The 18715-nt window shown below is 46.5% G+C and overlaps 1 protein-coding gene across 2 annotated transcripts in view; it reads left to right on the top strand.

Annotated features, from left to right (window-relative positions):
- Window positions 1–37: 37 nt before the first annotated feature.
- The window catches only part of FBXO16 (F-box protein 16), a 110310-nt gene continuing 91632 nt past the window's right edge, over window positions 38–18715 (top strand). For both annotated transcript variants that reach the window (XM_077489242.1, XM_077489241.1), the window contains exons 1-2: window positions 38–107; window positions 15587–15693. In XM_077489242.1, coding sequence (XP_077345368.1) covers window positions 15598–15693 — 96 coding nt within the window. In that variant the 5' untranslated portion in view covers window positions 38–107; window positions 15587–15597. The remainder of the gene's footprint in view (window positions 108–15586; window positions 15694–18715) is intronic.

The raw sequence follows: 18715 nt of genomic DNA on the forward strand, positions 1-18715 counted from the left end.
AAGGGGATCCGCCTCCGGTTGATTGGCAGGAGGACCAAGCGGGCTGGTTGCTATAGAAACGAAGGAGCTCCTGTGCCGACTCACCACCCGAGATCTCTGCAAGCCAGGTAATGCCGAGACCCCCACATTACTACATTGTATATTATACTGACCCCTCCCCCCGATATTGTTACATTGTATACTACACACCGACATTGTTATATTGTATACTACAGACCTCCCAAAGTTGTTACATTGTATATTATACTGACCCCCTCCCCCTGATATTGTTACATTGTATACAATACTGACCCCAACATTGTTACATTGTATATTATACTGACCCCTCGTCCTGACATTGTTACATTGTATACTACCGACATTGTATACTACAGACCCCCCCCCCCCCACACACACATTGTTACATTGTATACTACAGACACCAACATTGTTACATTGTATGCTACAGACCTCCCAAAGTTGTTACATTGTATATTATACTGACCCCTCCCCCTGATATTGTTGCATTGTATACTACAAACCCAACATTGTTACATTGTATACTACATACCCCCCCAACGTTGTTACATTGTATACTACAAACCCAACATTGTTACATTGTATACTACAGACCCCCCAACATTGTTACATTGTATACTACACACCGACATTGTATACTACAAACCCAACATTGTTACATTGTATACTACAGACCCCCCAACATTGTTACATTGTATACTACACACCGACATTGTATACTACAAACCCAACATTGTTACATTGTATACTACATACCCCCCAACGTTGTTACATTGTATACTACAAACCCAACATTGTTACATTGTATACTACAGACCCCCCCAACATTGTTACATTGTATACTACACACCGACATTGTATACTACAAACCCAACATTGTTACATTGTATACTACATACCCCCCAACGTTGTTACATTGTATACTACAAACCCAACATTGTTACATTGTATACTACAGACCCCCCCAACATTGTTACATTGTATACTACACACCGACATTGTATACTACAGACCCCCCCAACGTTGTTACATTGTATACTACACACCCCGACATTGTTACATTGTATACTACACACCGACATTGTTACATTGTATACTACAGACCCCCCCAACATTGTCACATTGTATACTACACACCCCGATATTGTTACATTGTATACTACAGACACCGACATTGTATACTACACACCGACATTGTTACATTGTATACTACAGACCCCCCAACATTGTCACATTGTATACTACACACCCCGATATTGTTACATTGTATACTACACACCCCGACATTATTACATTGTATACTACATCCCCCCAATGTTGTTACATTGTATACTACACACCCTGACATTGTTACATTGTATACTACACACACCCCAACGTTGTTACATTGTATACTACACCCCAACATTGTATACTACACACCGACATTGTCACATTGTATACTACAGACCCCCCCAACGTTGTTACATTGTATACTACACACCCTGACATTGTTACATTGTATACTACAGACACCGACATTGTTACATTGTATGCTACAGACCTCCCAAAGTTGTTACATTGTATATTATACTGACCCCTCCCCCTGATATTGTTACATTGTATACTACAAACCCAACATTGGAACATTGTATACTACAGACCCCCCAACGTTGTTACATTGTATACTACACACTCCGATATTGTTACATTGTATACTACAGACACCGACATTGTTACATTGTATACTACACACCGACATTGTTACATTGTATACTACAGACCCCCCAACATTGTCACATTGTATACTACACACCCTGATATTGTTACATTGTATACTACACACCTCAACATTATTACATTGTATACTACACCCCCCCCAATGTTGTTGCATTGTATACTACACACCCCGACATTGTTACATTGTATACTACAGACCCCCCAACGTTGTTACATTGTATACTACAGACCCTGACATTGTATACTACAGACACCGACATTGTTACATTGTATACTACACACCCTGACATTGTTACATTGTATACTACAGACACCGACATTGTTACATTGTATACTACACACCCCGACATTGTTACATTGTATACTACATACCCCCCCAAAATTGTCACATTGTATACTACACACCCCGATATTGTTACATTGTATACTACACACCCCGACATTATTACATTGTATACTACACCCCCCCCCAATGTTGTTACATTGTATTCTACATACCCCGACATTGTTATATTGTATACTACAGACCCCCCCTCCCCCAACGTTGTTACATTGTACAGTATCTGACAAAACTGAGTACACCCCTCACATTTCTGTAAATATTTTGTTATATCTTTTCATGTGACAACACTGAAGAAATGACACTTTGCTACAATGTAAAGTAGTGAGTGTACAGCTTGTATAACAGTGTAAATTTGCTGTTCCCTCAAAATAACTCAACACACAGCCATTAATGTCTAAACCTCTGGCAACAAAAGTGAGTACACCCCTAGGTGAAAATGTCCAAATTGGGGACCCAAAGTGTCTATTATTTTGTGTGGCCACCATTATTTTCCAGCACTGCCTTAAAGGGGTTGTAAACCCTCTTGTTTTTTCACCTTAAAGAGGTAGTAAAGCCGCTCAGGTTTTTTTATTTATTTTTTCATACCTGCAAGGGAAAAGGCATAATGAGCTAGTATGCACCGCATACTAGCTCATTATGAAATACTTACCTTAGAACGAGGCCCGATGCACATGTCAGTTCCCTCTGCGTTTCTTCCGGGTATCGCGGCCCCGGCGCTGTGAGTGGCCAGAGTCGCGATATCGTCATTCCCGTGCATGCGCACGGGAGACTTCTTTCGGGCAGGGTGCGGCGTCTGCCAGGCTTTCAGCCTACAATCCCCTGTGCGCATACGATGCTGCAGTCAGCGGCGCATCGCAAGGGGAATATCTCCTAAACCGTACAGGTTTAGGAGATATTTTTTTTTTACCTACAGGTAAGCCTTATTATAGGCTTTTCTGTAGGTAAAAGTAGTAAAAAGGACTATACAACCGCTTTAATGCATCTTATGCATTAAGGTGAAAAAACACCTGGCAGTGACCGGCCCCCTCCTTTTACTTACCTAAGCCCTGGAACTTGATCCGCCGGGGACACGCCGTCTCTCTGCCCGGGGTTCTTGGCTCTTGATTAGATAGATGGATAGCAGCGCAGCCATTGGCTCCCGTTGCTGTCAATAAAATCCAATGACGTGACTGTTGGGGGCGGGGCCAAGTCATACATGGGTGCAAAAGCTGGACTCAGGAGTGCACCTGCAAGGTAACCTCCTCAGGGAAGCGCTTCCCCTAGGGCAGTGATGGCGAACCTTGGCACCCCAGATGTTTTGGAACTACATTTCCCATGATGCTCATGCACTCTGCAGTGTACGTGAGCATCATGGGAAATGTAGTTCCAAAACATCTGGGGTGCCAAGGTTCGCCATGACTGCCCTAGGGGGTTATCTGATGCGGGGAGGAGCTGCCAGGTGACCCCAGAAGACCAGGTTCGAGACCACTCTGTGCAAAAGGAGCTGCACAGTGGAGGGAAGTATGACATGTTTGTTAATTAAAAAACAAAACAAAAAACAAACCCTTACAATCACTTTAACCCTCTTAGGCATGGAGTTCACCAGAGCTTCACAGGTTGCCACTGGAGTCCTCTTCCCCTCCTCCATGATGACATCACGGAGCTGGTGGATGTTAGAGGCCTTGGGCTCCTCTACCTTTCCGTTTGAGGATGCCCCACAGATGCTCAATAGGGTTTAGGTCTGGAGACATGCTTGGCCAGTCCATCACCTTTACCCTCAGCTTCTTTAGCAAGGCAGTGGTCGTCTTGGAGGTGTGTTTGGGGTCGTTATCATGTTGGAATACTGCCCTGAGGCCCAGTCTCTGAAGGGAGGGGATCAGGCTCTGCTTCAGTATGTCACAGTACATGTTGGCATTCATGGTTCCCTCAATGATCTGTAACTCCCCAGTTCCGGCAGCACTCATGCAGCCCCAGACCATGACACTCCAACCACCATGCTTGACTGTAGGCAAGACACACTTGTCTTTGTACTCCTCACCTGGTTGCCGCCACACACGCTTGACACCATCTGAACCAAATAAGTTTATCTTGGTCTCATCAGACCACAGGACATGGTTCCAGTAATCCATGTCCTTAGTCTGCTTGTCTTCAGCAAACTGCTTGCGGGTTTTCTTGTGCATCATCTTTAGAAGAGGCTTCCTTCTGGGACAGCCATGCAGACCAATTTGATGCAGTGTGCGGCGTATGGTCTGAGCACTGACAGGCTGACCTCCCACCCCTTCAACCTCTGCAGCAATGCTGGCAGCACTCATACATCTATTTCCCAAAGACAGCCTCTGGATTTGACGCTGAGCACGTGCACTCAACTTCTTTGGTCGACCATGGTGAGGCCTGTTCTGAGTGGAACCTGTCCTGTTAAATGGCTGTATGGTCTTGGCCACCGTGCTGCAGCTCAGTTTCATGGTCTTGGAAATCTTCTTATAGCCTAGGCCAGTGATGGCGAACCTTGGCACTCCAGATGTTTTGGAACTACAATTCCCAGGATACTCATCTACACTGCAGAGTGCATGAGCATCATGGAAAATGTAGTTCCAAAACATCTGGGGTGCCAAGGTTCGCCATTACTGGCCTAGGCCATCTTTATGTAGAGCAACAATTATTTTTTTCAGATCCTCGTAGAGTTATTTGCCATGAGATGCTATGTTGAACTTCCAGTGACCAGTATGAGAGAGCGAGAGCGATAACACCAAATTTAACAGACCTGCTCCCCATTCACACCTGAGACCTTGTAACACTAACGAGTCACATGACACCAGGGAGAGAAAATGGCTCATTGGGCCCAATTTGGACATTTTTACTTAGGGGTGTACTCACTTTTGTTGCCAGCGGTTTAGACATTAATGGCTGTGTGTTGAGTTATTTTGAGAGCAAATTTACACTGTTATACAAGCTGTACACTCACTACTTTACATTGTAGCAAAGTGTCATTTCTTCAGTGTTGTCACATGAAAAGATAGAAGAAAATATTTACAGAAATGTGAGGGGTGTACTCACTTTTGTTAGATACTGTATGTCTGCACAGTGGTCTGTTGGGCTTCCATTATGGTGTTAAAAATCCTGCTTGCTTCATTTTTCCTACATAAAAAAAAATAAAATAAATAACCCCACACAAAATATGCACCTCCCATTTCAAATGCATTGAAAATGCAGCAAGAACACATTAACACACAGGTGTTATGTTTTTGATGCAGTGTTTGAGTCACATGACCTATGGGTGAACACACCATAAGCACAGATCGGATCGCATGGGTGATCACAGTCATGTGATCCAATTATGCAAATTGCACTGCGTTTTGCAAACTGATTGTTTATACTATACACCCCGACATTGTATACTACAGACCCCCCAACATTGTAAACTACAGACCCCTCCCCCCCAATGTTGTTATATTGTATACTACACACCCCAACATTGTATACTACAGACCCTTCCCCCCCACTGTTGTTATATTGTATACTACACACCCCAACATTGTATACTGCAGACCCTCAACCATGTTACCCAGACCCCCCCCAATGTTTTTAAATTGTTTACTATAGACCCCTCAACATTGCTACATTGTATATTACACCCTCCAACATTGTTACATTGTATACTACACACCCCAACATTGTTATATTGTATCCTACAGACCCCCCCAACATTGCTACATTGTATACTACAGCCCCCCCACATTGTATACTACAGACCCCCCAACAATGTTACATTGTATACTACAGACACCCCCCGATGTTGTTACATTGTTTACTACAGACCCCACAATGTTTCTATATTGTATACTTCAGACCCCAACATTGCTACATTGTATACTACAGACCCCCAACATTGTATACTACAGACCCCCTCCCAACATTGCTACATTGTATACTATAGACCCCCAACATTGTATACTACAGACCCCCAACATTGTATGCTACAGACCCCCCAACATTGTATGCTACAGACCCCCCAACATTGTATGCTACAGACCCCCCAACATTGTATACTACAGACCCCCAACATTGTATACTACAGACCCCCCAACATTGTATGCTACAGACCCCCCAACATTGCATGCTACAGACCCCCCAACATTGTATGCTACAGATCCCCCAACATTGTATGCTACAGACCCCCCAACATTGTATACTACAGACACCCCAACATTGTATGCTACAGACCCCCCAACATTGTATGCTACAGATCCCCCAACATTGTATGCTACAGATCCCCCAACATTGTATACTACAGACCCCCCAACATTGTATACTACAGAACCCCCAACATTGTATGCTACAGATCCCCCCAACATTGTATAGTACAGACCCCCCTCCCAACATTGTATGCTACAGACCCCCCAACATTGTATACTACACACCTCCCCCAACAATGTTACATTGTATACTACAGAACCCCCAACATTGTTACATTGTAAACTACAGACCCCTCCCAACGTTGTTACATTGTATACTACAGACCCCCAACATGTTACAATGTATAATATATATTCCCGACATTGTTACATTGTATATTATAGACTGACATTATTACATTGTATACTAGACTCCAAACATTATTACATTGTATACTACAGCCCCCCCCCCCCCCTCCCCCTGGACATTGCACACACAGTATATGTGGAGTGTGCTGTGCATTGGGCTATGCTGTGTAATGTGTTTGGGCTCCGTTCACAATGAACAGCACTACAACGCACAGCATACACAGCTGGTGGTTTGGAATATCAGGTAAGGTTATAGGAGCCTTGTCTCTGGTATGATCTCTGGATGTCCATGGAAGCCCCAGTGATTGCTCAGCACATAGGTAGGCTGCCTTGTGGCTCTGAAGTTCCCGTGTCTCAGTGCTGTCTATGGGTGAACACAATGCAGGTACTAGGGGGGTAATCTTGTAGCTGATTTTATCTCAGCAGTTGTTGGATAATATTGCGGATTGCATCCCCTGACATCACGGCATACAGATATCCGTCTATCTGTGTATGATTTACCCCCAAGACAATATGATACAGCAAGCAGATAACATGTTAGATAAGGCCCAGGACCCCTCCCCCCACATCGGTGGTCAGTATAGCGCCCTCTTACATTGGTGGTCAGTGTAGTGCCCTCTTACATTGGTGGTCATTGTAGTGCCCTCTTATATTGGTGGCCAGTGTAGTGTCCTCTTACATTGGTAGTCATTGTAGTGCCCTCTTATATTGGTGGTCAGTGTAGTGCCCATTACATTGGTGGTCAGTGTAGTGTCCTTTTATATTGGTGGTCAGTGTAGTGTTCTCTTATATTGGTGGTCAGTGTAGTGCCCATTACATTGGTGGTCAGTGTAGTGTCCTCTTACATTGCTGGTCAGTGTAGTGTCCTCTTACAGTGGTGGTCAGTGTAGTGTCCTCTTACAGTGGTGGTCAGTGTAGTGTCCTCTTACAGTGGTGGTCAGTGTAGTGTCCTCTTACATTGGTGGTCAGTGTAGTGTCCTCTTACATTGGTGGTCAGTGTAGTGTCCTCTTACAATGGTGGTCAGTGTAGTGTCCTCTTACATTGGTGGTCATTGTAGTGCCCTCTTATATTGGTGGTCAGTGTAGTGTCCTCTTATATTGGTGGTCAGTGTAGTGCCCATTATATTGGTGGTCAGTGTAGTGCCCATTATATTGGTGGTCAGTGTAGTGTCCTTTTATTTTGGTGGTCAGTGTAGTGTCCTCTTATATTGGTGGCCAGTGTAGTGTCCTCTTACATTGGTGGTCATTGTAGTGCCCTCTTATATTGGTGGTCAGTGTAGTGCCCATTACATTGGTGGTCAGTGTAGTGTCCTTTTATATTGGTGGTCAGTTTAGTGTTCTCTTATATTGGTGGTCAGTGTAGTGTCCTCTTACATTGGTGGTCAGTGTAGTGTCCTCTTACATTGCTGGTCAGTGTAGTGTCCTCTTACAGTGGTGGTCAGTGTAGTGTCCTCTTATATTGGTGGTCAGTGTAGTGTCCTCTTACATTGGTGGTCAGTGTAGTGTCCTCTTACAATGGTGGTCAGTGTAGTGTCCTCTTACATTGGTGGTCATTGTAGTGCCCTCTTATATTGGTGGTCAGTGTAGTGTCCTCTTATATTGGTGGTCAGTGTAGTGCCCATTATATTGGTGGTCAGTGTAGTGCCCATTATATTGGTGGTCAGTGTAGTGTCCTTTTATTTTGGTGGTCAGTGTAGTGTCCTCTTACATTGCTGGTCAGTGTAGTGTCCTCTTACATTGCTGGTCAGTGTAGTGTCCTCTTACAGTGGTGGTCAGTGTAGTGTCCTCTTATATTGGTGGTCAGTGTAGTGTCCTCTTATATTGGTGGTCAGTGTAGTGTCCTCTTACATTGCTGGTCAGTGTAGTGTCCTCTTATATTGGTGGTCAGTGTAGTGTCCTCTTATATTGGTGGTCAGTGTAGTGTCCTCTTACATTGCTGGTCAGTGTAGTGTCCTCTTATATTGGTAGTCAGTGTAGTGTCCTCTTATATTGGTGGTCAGTGTAGTGTCCTCTTATATTGGTGGTCAGTGTAGTGTCCTCTTATATTGGTGGTCAGTGTAGTGTCCTCTTATATTGGTGGTCAGTGTAGTGTCCTCTTACATTGGTGGTCAGTGTAGTGTCCTCTTACATTGGTGGTCAGTGTAGTGTCCTCTTACATTGGTGGTCAGTGTAGTGTCCTCTTAGAATGGTGGTCAGTGTAGTGTCCTCTTATCTTGGTGGTCAGTGTAGTGTCCTCTTACATTGGTGGTCATTGTAGTGCCCTCTTATATTGGTGGTCAGTGTAGTGCCCATTACATTGGTGGTCAGTGTAGTGTCCTCTTATATTGGTTTTCAGTGTAGTGTCCTCTTACATTGGTGGTCAGTGTAGTGTCCTCTTACATTGGTGGTCAGTGTGGTGTCCTCTTACATTGGGGCTTTATTTCTGTATATGTCCTCAGTTATGACAATGGGTGTCTTTGTGGTTCAGTGACATGTACACGACTGTATACGGTACCTACATGTGGGTACATGTGCACATACTGGAAGCAGATCAGACAGTAACTCAAATAAGCATTCGTTACACCCAAGCTATGCAGAATACCATCTCCGAATGCACAACACATCGAACCTTGAAGCAGATGGGCTACAGCAGCAGAAGACCACACCGGGTGCCACTTCCGTCAGCTAAAAACTCACCCTTCATCAGACAACATGGAAGAGCCAACACACTTTGGGCACCACCACTCACCCTTCATCAGACAACATGGAAGAGCCAACACACTTTGGGCACCACCACTCACCCTTCATCAGACAACATGGAAGAGCCAACACGCTTTGGGCACCAACACTCACCCTTCATCAGACAACATGGAAGAGCCAACACACTTTGGGCACCAACACTCACCTTTCATCAGACAACATGGAAGAGCCAACACACTTTGGGCACCTACACTCATCCTTCATCAGACAACATGGAAGAGCCAACACACTTTTGGGCACCAACACTCACCTTTCATCAGACAACATGGAAGAGCCAACACATTTTGGGCACCACCACTCACCTTTCATCAGACAACATGGAAGAGCCAACACACTTTGAGCACCAACACTCACCTTTCATCAGACAACATGGAAGAGCCAACACACTTTGGGCACCACCACTCACCTTTCATCAGACAACATGGAAGAGCCAACACACTTTGGGCACCTACACTCATCCTTCATCAGACAACATAGAAGAGCCAACAGACTTTGGGCACCTACACTCATCCTTCATCAGACAACATGGAAGAGCCAACACACTTTGGGCACCAACACTCACCTTTCATCAGACAACATGGAAGAGCCAACACACTTTGGGCACCTACACTTATCCTTGATCAGACAACATGGAAGAGCCAACAGACTTTGGGCACCTACACTCACCCTTCATCAGACAACATGGAAGAGCCAACACACTTTGGGCACCAATACTCACCTTTCATCAGACAACATGGAAGAGCCAACACACTTTAGCACCTACACTCATCCTTGATCAGACAACATGGAAGAGCCAACAGACTTCGGGCACCAACACTCACCCTTCATCAGACAACATGGAAGAGCCAACACACTTTGGGTAGCAAAACTCACCCTTCATCAGACATCATTGAAGAGCTAACACACTTTGGGCACCTACACTCACCCTTCATCAGACAACATGAAACAACTAATATGTTTTGAGGCACAAACACTCACCTTTCATTAGACAACATGGAGAAGCCAACAAACTTTGGGGCGTCAACACTTACCCTTCATCAGACAACATTGAACAGCCAACACATTTCAGGGCACCAGCACTCACCCTTTGTTAGACCAAAATAGAACAGCCAACACACTTGAAGCACCACGATTCACTCTCCAATTTTTCATACTTTACATAAGTAGAACATTGTTTTAACCACTTCAGCCTCGGATTATTGACCAGGCCATTTTTTCCAGATTACAGCACTGACGTTTGCGTGCCAAACAAAATCATCGTCCTTTTTTCCCCACAAATAGAGCTTTCTTTTGGTGGTATTTGATCACCTCTGCAGTTTTTATTTTTTGCGCTATAAACAAAAAAGTTTATAAAAAAATAAATAAATATTTTTTTCCTTCTGCTATAATACATATCCAAAAAATAAAAATAAAATAAAAAATCTATTCATCAGTTTAGGCCAATATATATATTCTTCTACATATTTTTGGTAAAATAAATCGCCATAGGTGTTGAATGGTTTGCAGAAACTACGGGATAGATTTAGGGACTATTATATTTTATTGTTCTTATTGGTTACGGCGGAGATCTGCGATTTTTAGCGGGACTGCGACATTGCGGTGGACAAATCTGACCCCAAATGACACTTTTTGGGGACCAGTGACATTATTACATTGATCAGTGCTTAAAAAATGCACTGATCAATGTAAAAATGACACTGACAGGGAAGGAGTTAACACTAGGGGGGCGATCAAGGGGTTAAGTATGTTCGCTGGGTGTGTTCTAACTGTAGGGGGATGGGCGACAAGGGACATGACAGAGATCACTGTTCCCGAACACTGGGAACAGTAGATCTCTGTCATGTGATCTGGCAGAATGGGGAATTGCCTTGTTTACATAGTATTTGATACACTGACGATTTTGAAGGTTTTTCTACTTACAAAGCATGTAGAGGTCTGTAATTTTTATCATGGGTAGTTTTCAACTGTGAGAGATGAAATCTAAAATCCAGAAAATCACATTGTATGATTTTTAATACATTTTTTTGCATTATATTGCATGGCATACGTATTTGATCACCTACCAACCATTAAGAATTCCAGCTTCTTTCTTTAACCACTTGAGACCCGCGCTATAGCCGAATGACGGCTACAGCGCGGATCTCCTTTTCCGGGACTACGTCTATTGACGTAGTCCCGTGCACGAGCCGCCTGCGCGCCCCCTGAGGGGCGCGCGCTGCGCGCTCTGTGATCGGCGAGTCTATGAGACTCGCCTGATCACCGATCAGAGAAAGGGGTCGATCCCGACCCCTTATCACGTAATCAGCTGTCAGCCAATGACAGCTGATCATGTGATATAACGGAGCCGGTAATCGGCTATTATTCCTCCTCGCGCTGACAGCGCGAGGAGAAAAAAAAAGAGCCGATCACCGGCGCCCGTGATCGGGACATCAGTCCCGATCACGGCCAGCCCTGCCAGTGCCCACCTGCCCCCTCATCAATAAAGATGATTAAAAAATAAGTGCCCCCCGTCAGTGCCCATAGTGCCACCCAGCAGTGCCCACAGTGCTACCCAGCAGTGCCACCCAGCAGTGCCCACAGTGCCACCCAGCAGTGCCCACAATCTGCCTCAACAAAGGTGCTGCACCCCAGTGCCACATATCTGTGCCCATCAGTGTCATCTACCAGTGCCCAGCAGTGCCGCCCATCAGTGGCCAACAGTGCCACCTATCAGTGCCACCTATCAGTGCCCATCAGTCCCATCTATCAGTGGTACCTATCAGTGCCCCTTAGTGCCACCCATCCATGCCATCTTATCTGTGCCCATCTTTGCCCATCAGTGCCGCCTTATCTGTGCCTATTAGTGCCGCCTTAACTATGCCTATCAGTGCCCACCAGTGCAGCCTATCAGTGCCCACCAATGCAGCCTATCAGTGCCCACCAATGCAGCCTATCAGTTCCCAGCAGTGCAGCCTATCAGTGCCGCCTCATCAGCGCACTTCAATAAAGCAGAAAAATTACCTGTTTGCAAAATTTTATAACAAACTATTAAACATGATTTTTTATTTTTTTTGCATCTTTTTTTGTTTGTTTAGCAAAAAATAAAACTCCGAGCTGTAATTAAATACCACCAAAAGAAAGCTCTATTTGTGGGAAAAAAATGATAAAAATTTCATTTGGGTACAGTGTTGTATGGCCGCGCAATTGTCATTCAAAGTGCATCAGCGCTGAAAGCTGAAAATTGGTCTGGGACTGAGGGGGGTTTAAGTGCCCAGTAAGCAAGTGGTTAAAGAGCCCTCCTGTTCTCCACTCATTACCTGTATTAACTGCACCTGTTTGAACTCGTTACCTGTATAAAATACACCTGTCCACACACTCAGTCAAACAGACTCCAACCTCTCCATAATGGCTAAGACCAGAGAGCTGTGTAAGGACATCAGGGATAGAATTGTAGACCTGCACAAGGCCGGGATGGGCTACAGGACAATAGGCAAGCAGCTTGGTAAAAAGACAACTGTTGGCACAATTATTAGAAAATGGAAGAAGTTCAAGATGACGGTCAATCTCCCTCGGTCTGGGGCTCCATGCAAGATCTCACCTTGTGGGGCATCAATGATCATGAGGAAGGTGAGGGACCAGCCCAGAACTACATGGCAGGACCTGGTCAATGACCCGAAGAGAGCTGGGAACACAATCTCAAAGAAAACCATTAGTAACACAATACGCCATCATGGATTAAAATCCTGCAGCGCACGCAAGGTCCCCCTGCTCAAGCCAGCGCCTGTCCAGGCCCATTTGAAGTTTGCCAATGACCATCTAGATCCGTGATTCTCAACTAGGGTTCCTCCAGAGGTTGCTAAGGTTTACTTCAGTATTGGGCAATTTCTGTCTCTCAGATAAATTACCACTGACACCATTGATTTTTTTTTTTTTAGCTATCTGTAAGGAGGTAATTTTTCCCAATGACCACAAGTGTAAGGACCATTCCTTTCACTGACCATCATACGAATGTATCATGAGTTGTAAATTTCTAATTTTTAGCAGGGGTTCCTTGAGATTGGAGAACTATTTCAAGGGTTCCTCTGTGTTGAAAAGGTTGAGAAAGGCTGATCTAGATGATCCAGAGGAGGAATGGGAGAAGGTCATGTGGTCTGATGAGACAAAAAAATTTTTTATTGTTTTATTCCAGGATTTTTAGAACATACCGTAGAGGGGATAAATGACACAGCACAAGCACTGTGCTTTAAAGGAACGGGATTTTTAGGGTTACAACTACTTAAGATCGTCATTGTACTCAGCTTTCAGGGGTTATACTGGGAAGATCCCCGCAGCTGCAGGCATCATCCCAGTACCGTTGTTTAGAGCGGGCGATCGGCTTTCCGAGGATAAGAACCGATGCGTCTAAAAGCCGCTCGATTGTTATCCCGGAGGAGAGGGAGGGGACGCCCCCCCCCCCCCCGCCACTCTTCCCGGGCCTCCCGGTGGCACCGGAGAGCTGATCGACGATCTGGCTCTTCCGGCAGCTAGTGGCAGGCTTTGTTCCAGTCTCCTGGATGTTAACACGGAAGCGACGTCACAACGTCACTTCCTGTTTACTCGGCTGCCAATGCCGTCAGATTTTTAAAAATATACAGTATTCAGATACACTGTTTTCGGTGATCTGAATACTTTGAAGTGTAAAGGAGGGATTGAGGGTCTTTTAGACCTCCGATCCCTCCATAAAGAGTACCTACCACCACCTATTACTGTCACATGGGATGTTTACATTCCTTCCGACAGCAATAAATGTGATCAAATAAAAATAAGTAAATAAAAAAAACACAATATAATCATATACAAATAAATAGAAAAAATAAGAAAAAAAAAATCAAACCGTCCCCATCACCGCGAGCTCCCGCAGCAAAGAAAACGCATACGGAAGTCGTGCCCTCATATGTAAACGGTGTTCAAATCACACATGTGAGGTATCGCCGCGATCGTCAGAGCGAGAGCAATAATTCTAGCACTAGACCTCCTCTGTAACTCCAACCTGGTAACCATAAAAAAAAAATTAAACCGTTGGTGACTTAAAAGTACCAAAGTTTGTCGCCATTCCACGAGTGCATGCAATTATAAAGCGTGACATGTTTGGTATCTATTTACTCAGCGTAACATCATCTTTCACATTATAAAAAAATTTGGGATAATTTTACTGTTTTTTTGTTTAAAACACCGCTGCACAAATACCGCGTGACATAAAATATTGCAATAATCGCCATTTTATTATCTAGCTTCTCTGCTAAAATTTATATATATGTGTATGTATGTTTGGGGATTCTAAGTAACTTTCTAGCAAAAAATAGGGATTTTAACTTGTAAACACCGAATGTCAGAAATAGGCTTAATAATGAAAGGGATAAATAAGACATCCCCCTAGTGTGTTTTTTGTTGACAAAATTAATATAAGACCCGGTCTTATTTTCGGGGAAACACGTATTCTCCCCACTGTATCTGCGTGAGCTGGTCAGCTACTGATTGAATGTAATGAATTGTAGATTAGCCACTTCAGTCTTTCAGCCTCCCTGCTTAAAGCTGAAGTTTACGCTGCTTATATTTTGCCTGCCCTCCATGATTGAAAGAACTGAAATCCAACGAATGAAAGGGGCGGACCAGGGACAGTCAAGGTGGCAAGGAAAGAGCTAGATAATGCTGGGAGTCCTCCATCCAGGAAATGAGGCGGGCTCTATCTGACTTGCTGCAGCTTCTGATGCACACTGTGAGAAGCTTACAGTGTATAGTGAAATCGGAGTAAGCCGTTTCAGTCCAGGAGAGGACAATAAAGAGAAGGGAGAAGGACGGAGTTCAGCTTTAATGCTTCCTCCATTTTTGGATAATTGAGACACTCGGGTTCAGTCGTTATAACTGCGTTCCGTCAGTGAGGATTTCATGTTATTTGCCTTGCTCAGCTCCTCTTTGCCCCCTCGGGGCTCCTCTCCAAAAGACATTTACAAATGTTTAAATTTTTTTTCCCAAACAGAAGCTGATTATATCTATAAGCCCCGTGTCATAATTTGTCCAAACATGTCAGCGGTGACAAATGACCGCGGCCGGATCACAACAGGTACGAGCCTGAAACGCAGTGAGGAGTGACCGGAAAAAAAACAAAAACTCAATTTTTGTGTGAAGTAAACTTTGTGTAAACTGCAGAGTTTGCACGCGCGAGTACACTCAGCAAATATGTACCGAATGTTTAACAGGTGGACCAATGACGCAGGTTTTATTTTTTCAGAATTCGGGAGAATGGCGTTCGCTCCACCCAAGAACGCAGAAGGAGCGAAACTCCAAACAAAAATGAGCACATGGACGCCGCTCAACAATCCGCTCATGAACGATAAGGTGACGGGGCTGTCGTATATATTATATATTAAAAATTCGATGTTGGTAGAAGCTGGAGAGGTAAACCACTTAACTGCCCAGGTCTGTCCATCTGTTGTGCCCATTATGAGAAGTTCCCACCATCCCTGTGCTCAGTTCCTTGGTCTGTACACCTGCTGTGCCCATTATGAGGGGTTCTCACCATCCCTGTACCTAGTTACCAGGTCTTCACACCTATGCCCATTATGAGGGGTTTCCACCATCCCTCTGCTGACTTCCCAGGTCTATACACCTGCTGTGCCCATTACGAGGTGTTTCCACCATCCCTGTACTGAGTTCCCAGGTCTGTACACCTTCTATGCCCATTATGAGGGGTTATCAATATCTCTGTGCTGAGCTTTTGGATCTGTACACCTGCTGTGCCCATTATGGGGGGTTTCCACCATCCCTGTACTGAGTTCCCAGGTATGTACACCTGCTGTGCCCATTATGAGGGGTTTGCACCATCCCTGTGCTCAGTTCTCGGGTCTGTACACCTGCTGTACCTAGGGTTGCCACCTGTACGGGAATGACCCAGTCCTGGTTTTGACAGCTGTGCCCGGGTTTCTCTTCTCTTGAAACCCGGACACAGCAGCATAGGCTCCAGCCAGTGTGGGAGGTGAGAGTTTATCATACCTCCAGTCCACCAACAGCATAGCCCCCCCACTCCTGTAGCTGCGCTCCACCCTGTGTCCCTCCAGCAGCTCGACCTCCGTCACTGGATGTACACTCTACAATAGCACCTGCCCCCCTGACGGCTCCTGTCCTGTGTGGCTTCAGTGGTGAGCGTTCTCCTCCGCCCACCTCAGGCACCTCTCCCCCAGTAAGTGTGGCTGTCCCGATCGGCAAATGCAGCCTTCTCTGAATGCGCTCTCTCTCCCGCAAGCAGCGCGCACCCCCGGGCCCCCCTCCTTCCCCTGCTCCAGCAAGGCTAATGATTTTTGGCAATCTCACTGCCAATGGTGAATGGCCACAGTGGTGAGTCAGTCCCCCGGTCCATTCGCCCCTGTCAATGCAGCGCTAGGCTAATGAATCATAAACGCTGCAACTCAAAGTGGCTCTCTTCTCCCAGCACCATGCCAGCCCCTCTCCTCTGTCAGTCCCCCTCTCCCCTGTAAACCCCCCCATCAGTCCCCTCTCCTCTGTAAACCCCCCCCTGTCAGTCGCCTCCCCCTCTGTCAGTCCCCCCTCCTCTGTCAGTTCCTCCTCTGTCAGTCTCCTCTCCTCTTTCAGCCCCTCTCCTCTGTAAACCCCCCTCTTCTGTCAGTCTCCTCTCCTCTTTCAGCCCCCCTCTGTCAGTCCCCTCTCCTCTGTAAACCCCCCGTCAGTCCCCTCTCCTCTGTCGCCCCCCTCCTGTCAGTCCCCAGTCCCCTCTCCTCTGTCAGCCCTCCTCTGTTCAGTCCCCCCTCCCTCTGTCAGCCCCCTTCTCTGTCAACCCTCCTCTTCTGTCAGTCCCCTCTCCTCTGTCAGCATCCCCTCTGTCAGCCCCCCTCTGTCAGTCCCCTCTCCTCTGTAAACCCCCCTCTTCTTTCAGACCCCTCTCCTCTGTCAGTTCCCCCTCTGTCAGTCCCCTCTCCTCTGTCGCCCCCCTCCTCTGTCAGTCCCCAGTCCCCTCTCCTCTGTCGCCCCCTCCTCTTTCAGCCCCCCTCTGTCAGTCCCCTCCCCTCTGTCAGCCCCCTTCTCTGTCAACCCTCCTCTTCTGTCAGTCCCCTCTCCTCTGTCAGCCCCCCTCTGTCAGCCCCCCCTCCTCTGTAAACCCCCCCATCAGTCCCTTCTCCTCTGTCAGCCCCCCTCTGTCAGTCCCCTCTCCTCTGTAAACCCCCATCAGTCCCTTCTCCTCTGTCAGCCCCCCTCTGTCAGTCCCCTCTCCTCTGTAAACCCCCCATCAGTCCCTTCTCCTCTGTCAGCCCCCCTCTGTCAGTCCCCTCTCCTCTGTAAACCCCCCCTCTTCTGTCAGTCCCCTCTCCTCTGTAAACCCCCCCCCTGTCAGTCCCCTCTCCTCTGTAAACGCCCCCCCTTCCTCTCTGTCAGCCCCCCCTTCCTCTCTGTCAGTCCCCTCTCCTCTGTCTGCCCCCCCAACCATACATTTTAGACACCCCCCTCCCCCCAACCATACACTATATACACCCCCTCCCCCCAACCATACACTATATACACCCCCCTCCCCCCCACCATACCCTATACCTATCCCCCTCCCCCCCACCATGCCCTATACCTATCCCCCTCCCCCCCACCATACCCTATCCCCCTCCCCCCCCCACCATACCCTATACATATCCCCTCCCCCCCACCATACCCTATACATATCCCCCTCCCCCCCACCATACACTATACATACACCCCCCTCCCCCACCATACACTATACATACACACCCCTCCATACACCATCCATATATACTGTTCTCACCGGGTGACACCATCCGTCCTCTGCCCTGCTGACGCCGTCCTCTGCCCTGCTGACGCCGTCCTCTGCCCTGCTGACACCATTCACCCTGCTGACACCGTCCTCTGCCCTGCTGACACCATTCACCCTGCTGACACCGTCCTCTGCCCTGCTGACACCATTCACCCCGCTGACACCGCCCTCTGCCCCGCTGACACCGCCCTCTGCCCCGCTGACACCGCCCTCTGCCCCGCTGACACCGCCCTCTGCCCCGCTGACACCGCCCTCTGCCCTACTGGCTGACACCGCCCTCTGCCCTACTGGCTGACACCGCCCTCTGCCCTACTGGCTGACACCGCCCTCTGCCCTACTGGCTGACAGTGATTAAGGTAGGCTATTTTCACTGACATTTCTTCTATTAATTAAATCATTTTTTATGGGTACACTAAGTGCTTTTGTTTTATTTAATCATGCCCCTTTAAGTCCCCCCACTGTTAATGCAGTTTGGCTGTTCACTGCAGTTCACTGTAGCACACCTCATTACTACTCTTTTTGGGTAATTTACAATCCTATAGCGTGTACTACAAAAAAATTGCCATGCGCGGGTTTGGCTTGAAGAAA

The sequence above is a fragment of the Lithobates pipiens genome, unplaced genomic scaffold (assembly GCF_037356315.1).
Source record: "Lithobates pipiens isolate NorthernLeopardFrog02 unplaced genomic scaffold, aLitPip1_a1.2 Scaffold_18, whole genome shotgun sequence".
In the NCBI taxonomy this organism is placed as follows: domain Eukaryota; kingdom Metazoa; phylum Chordata; class Amphibia; order Anura; family Ranidae; genus Lithobates; species Lithobates pipiens.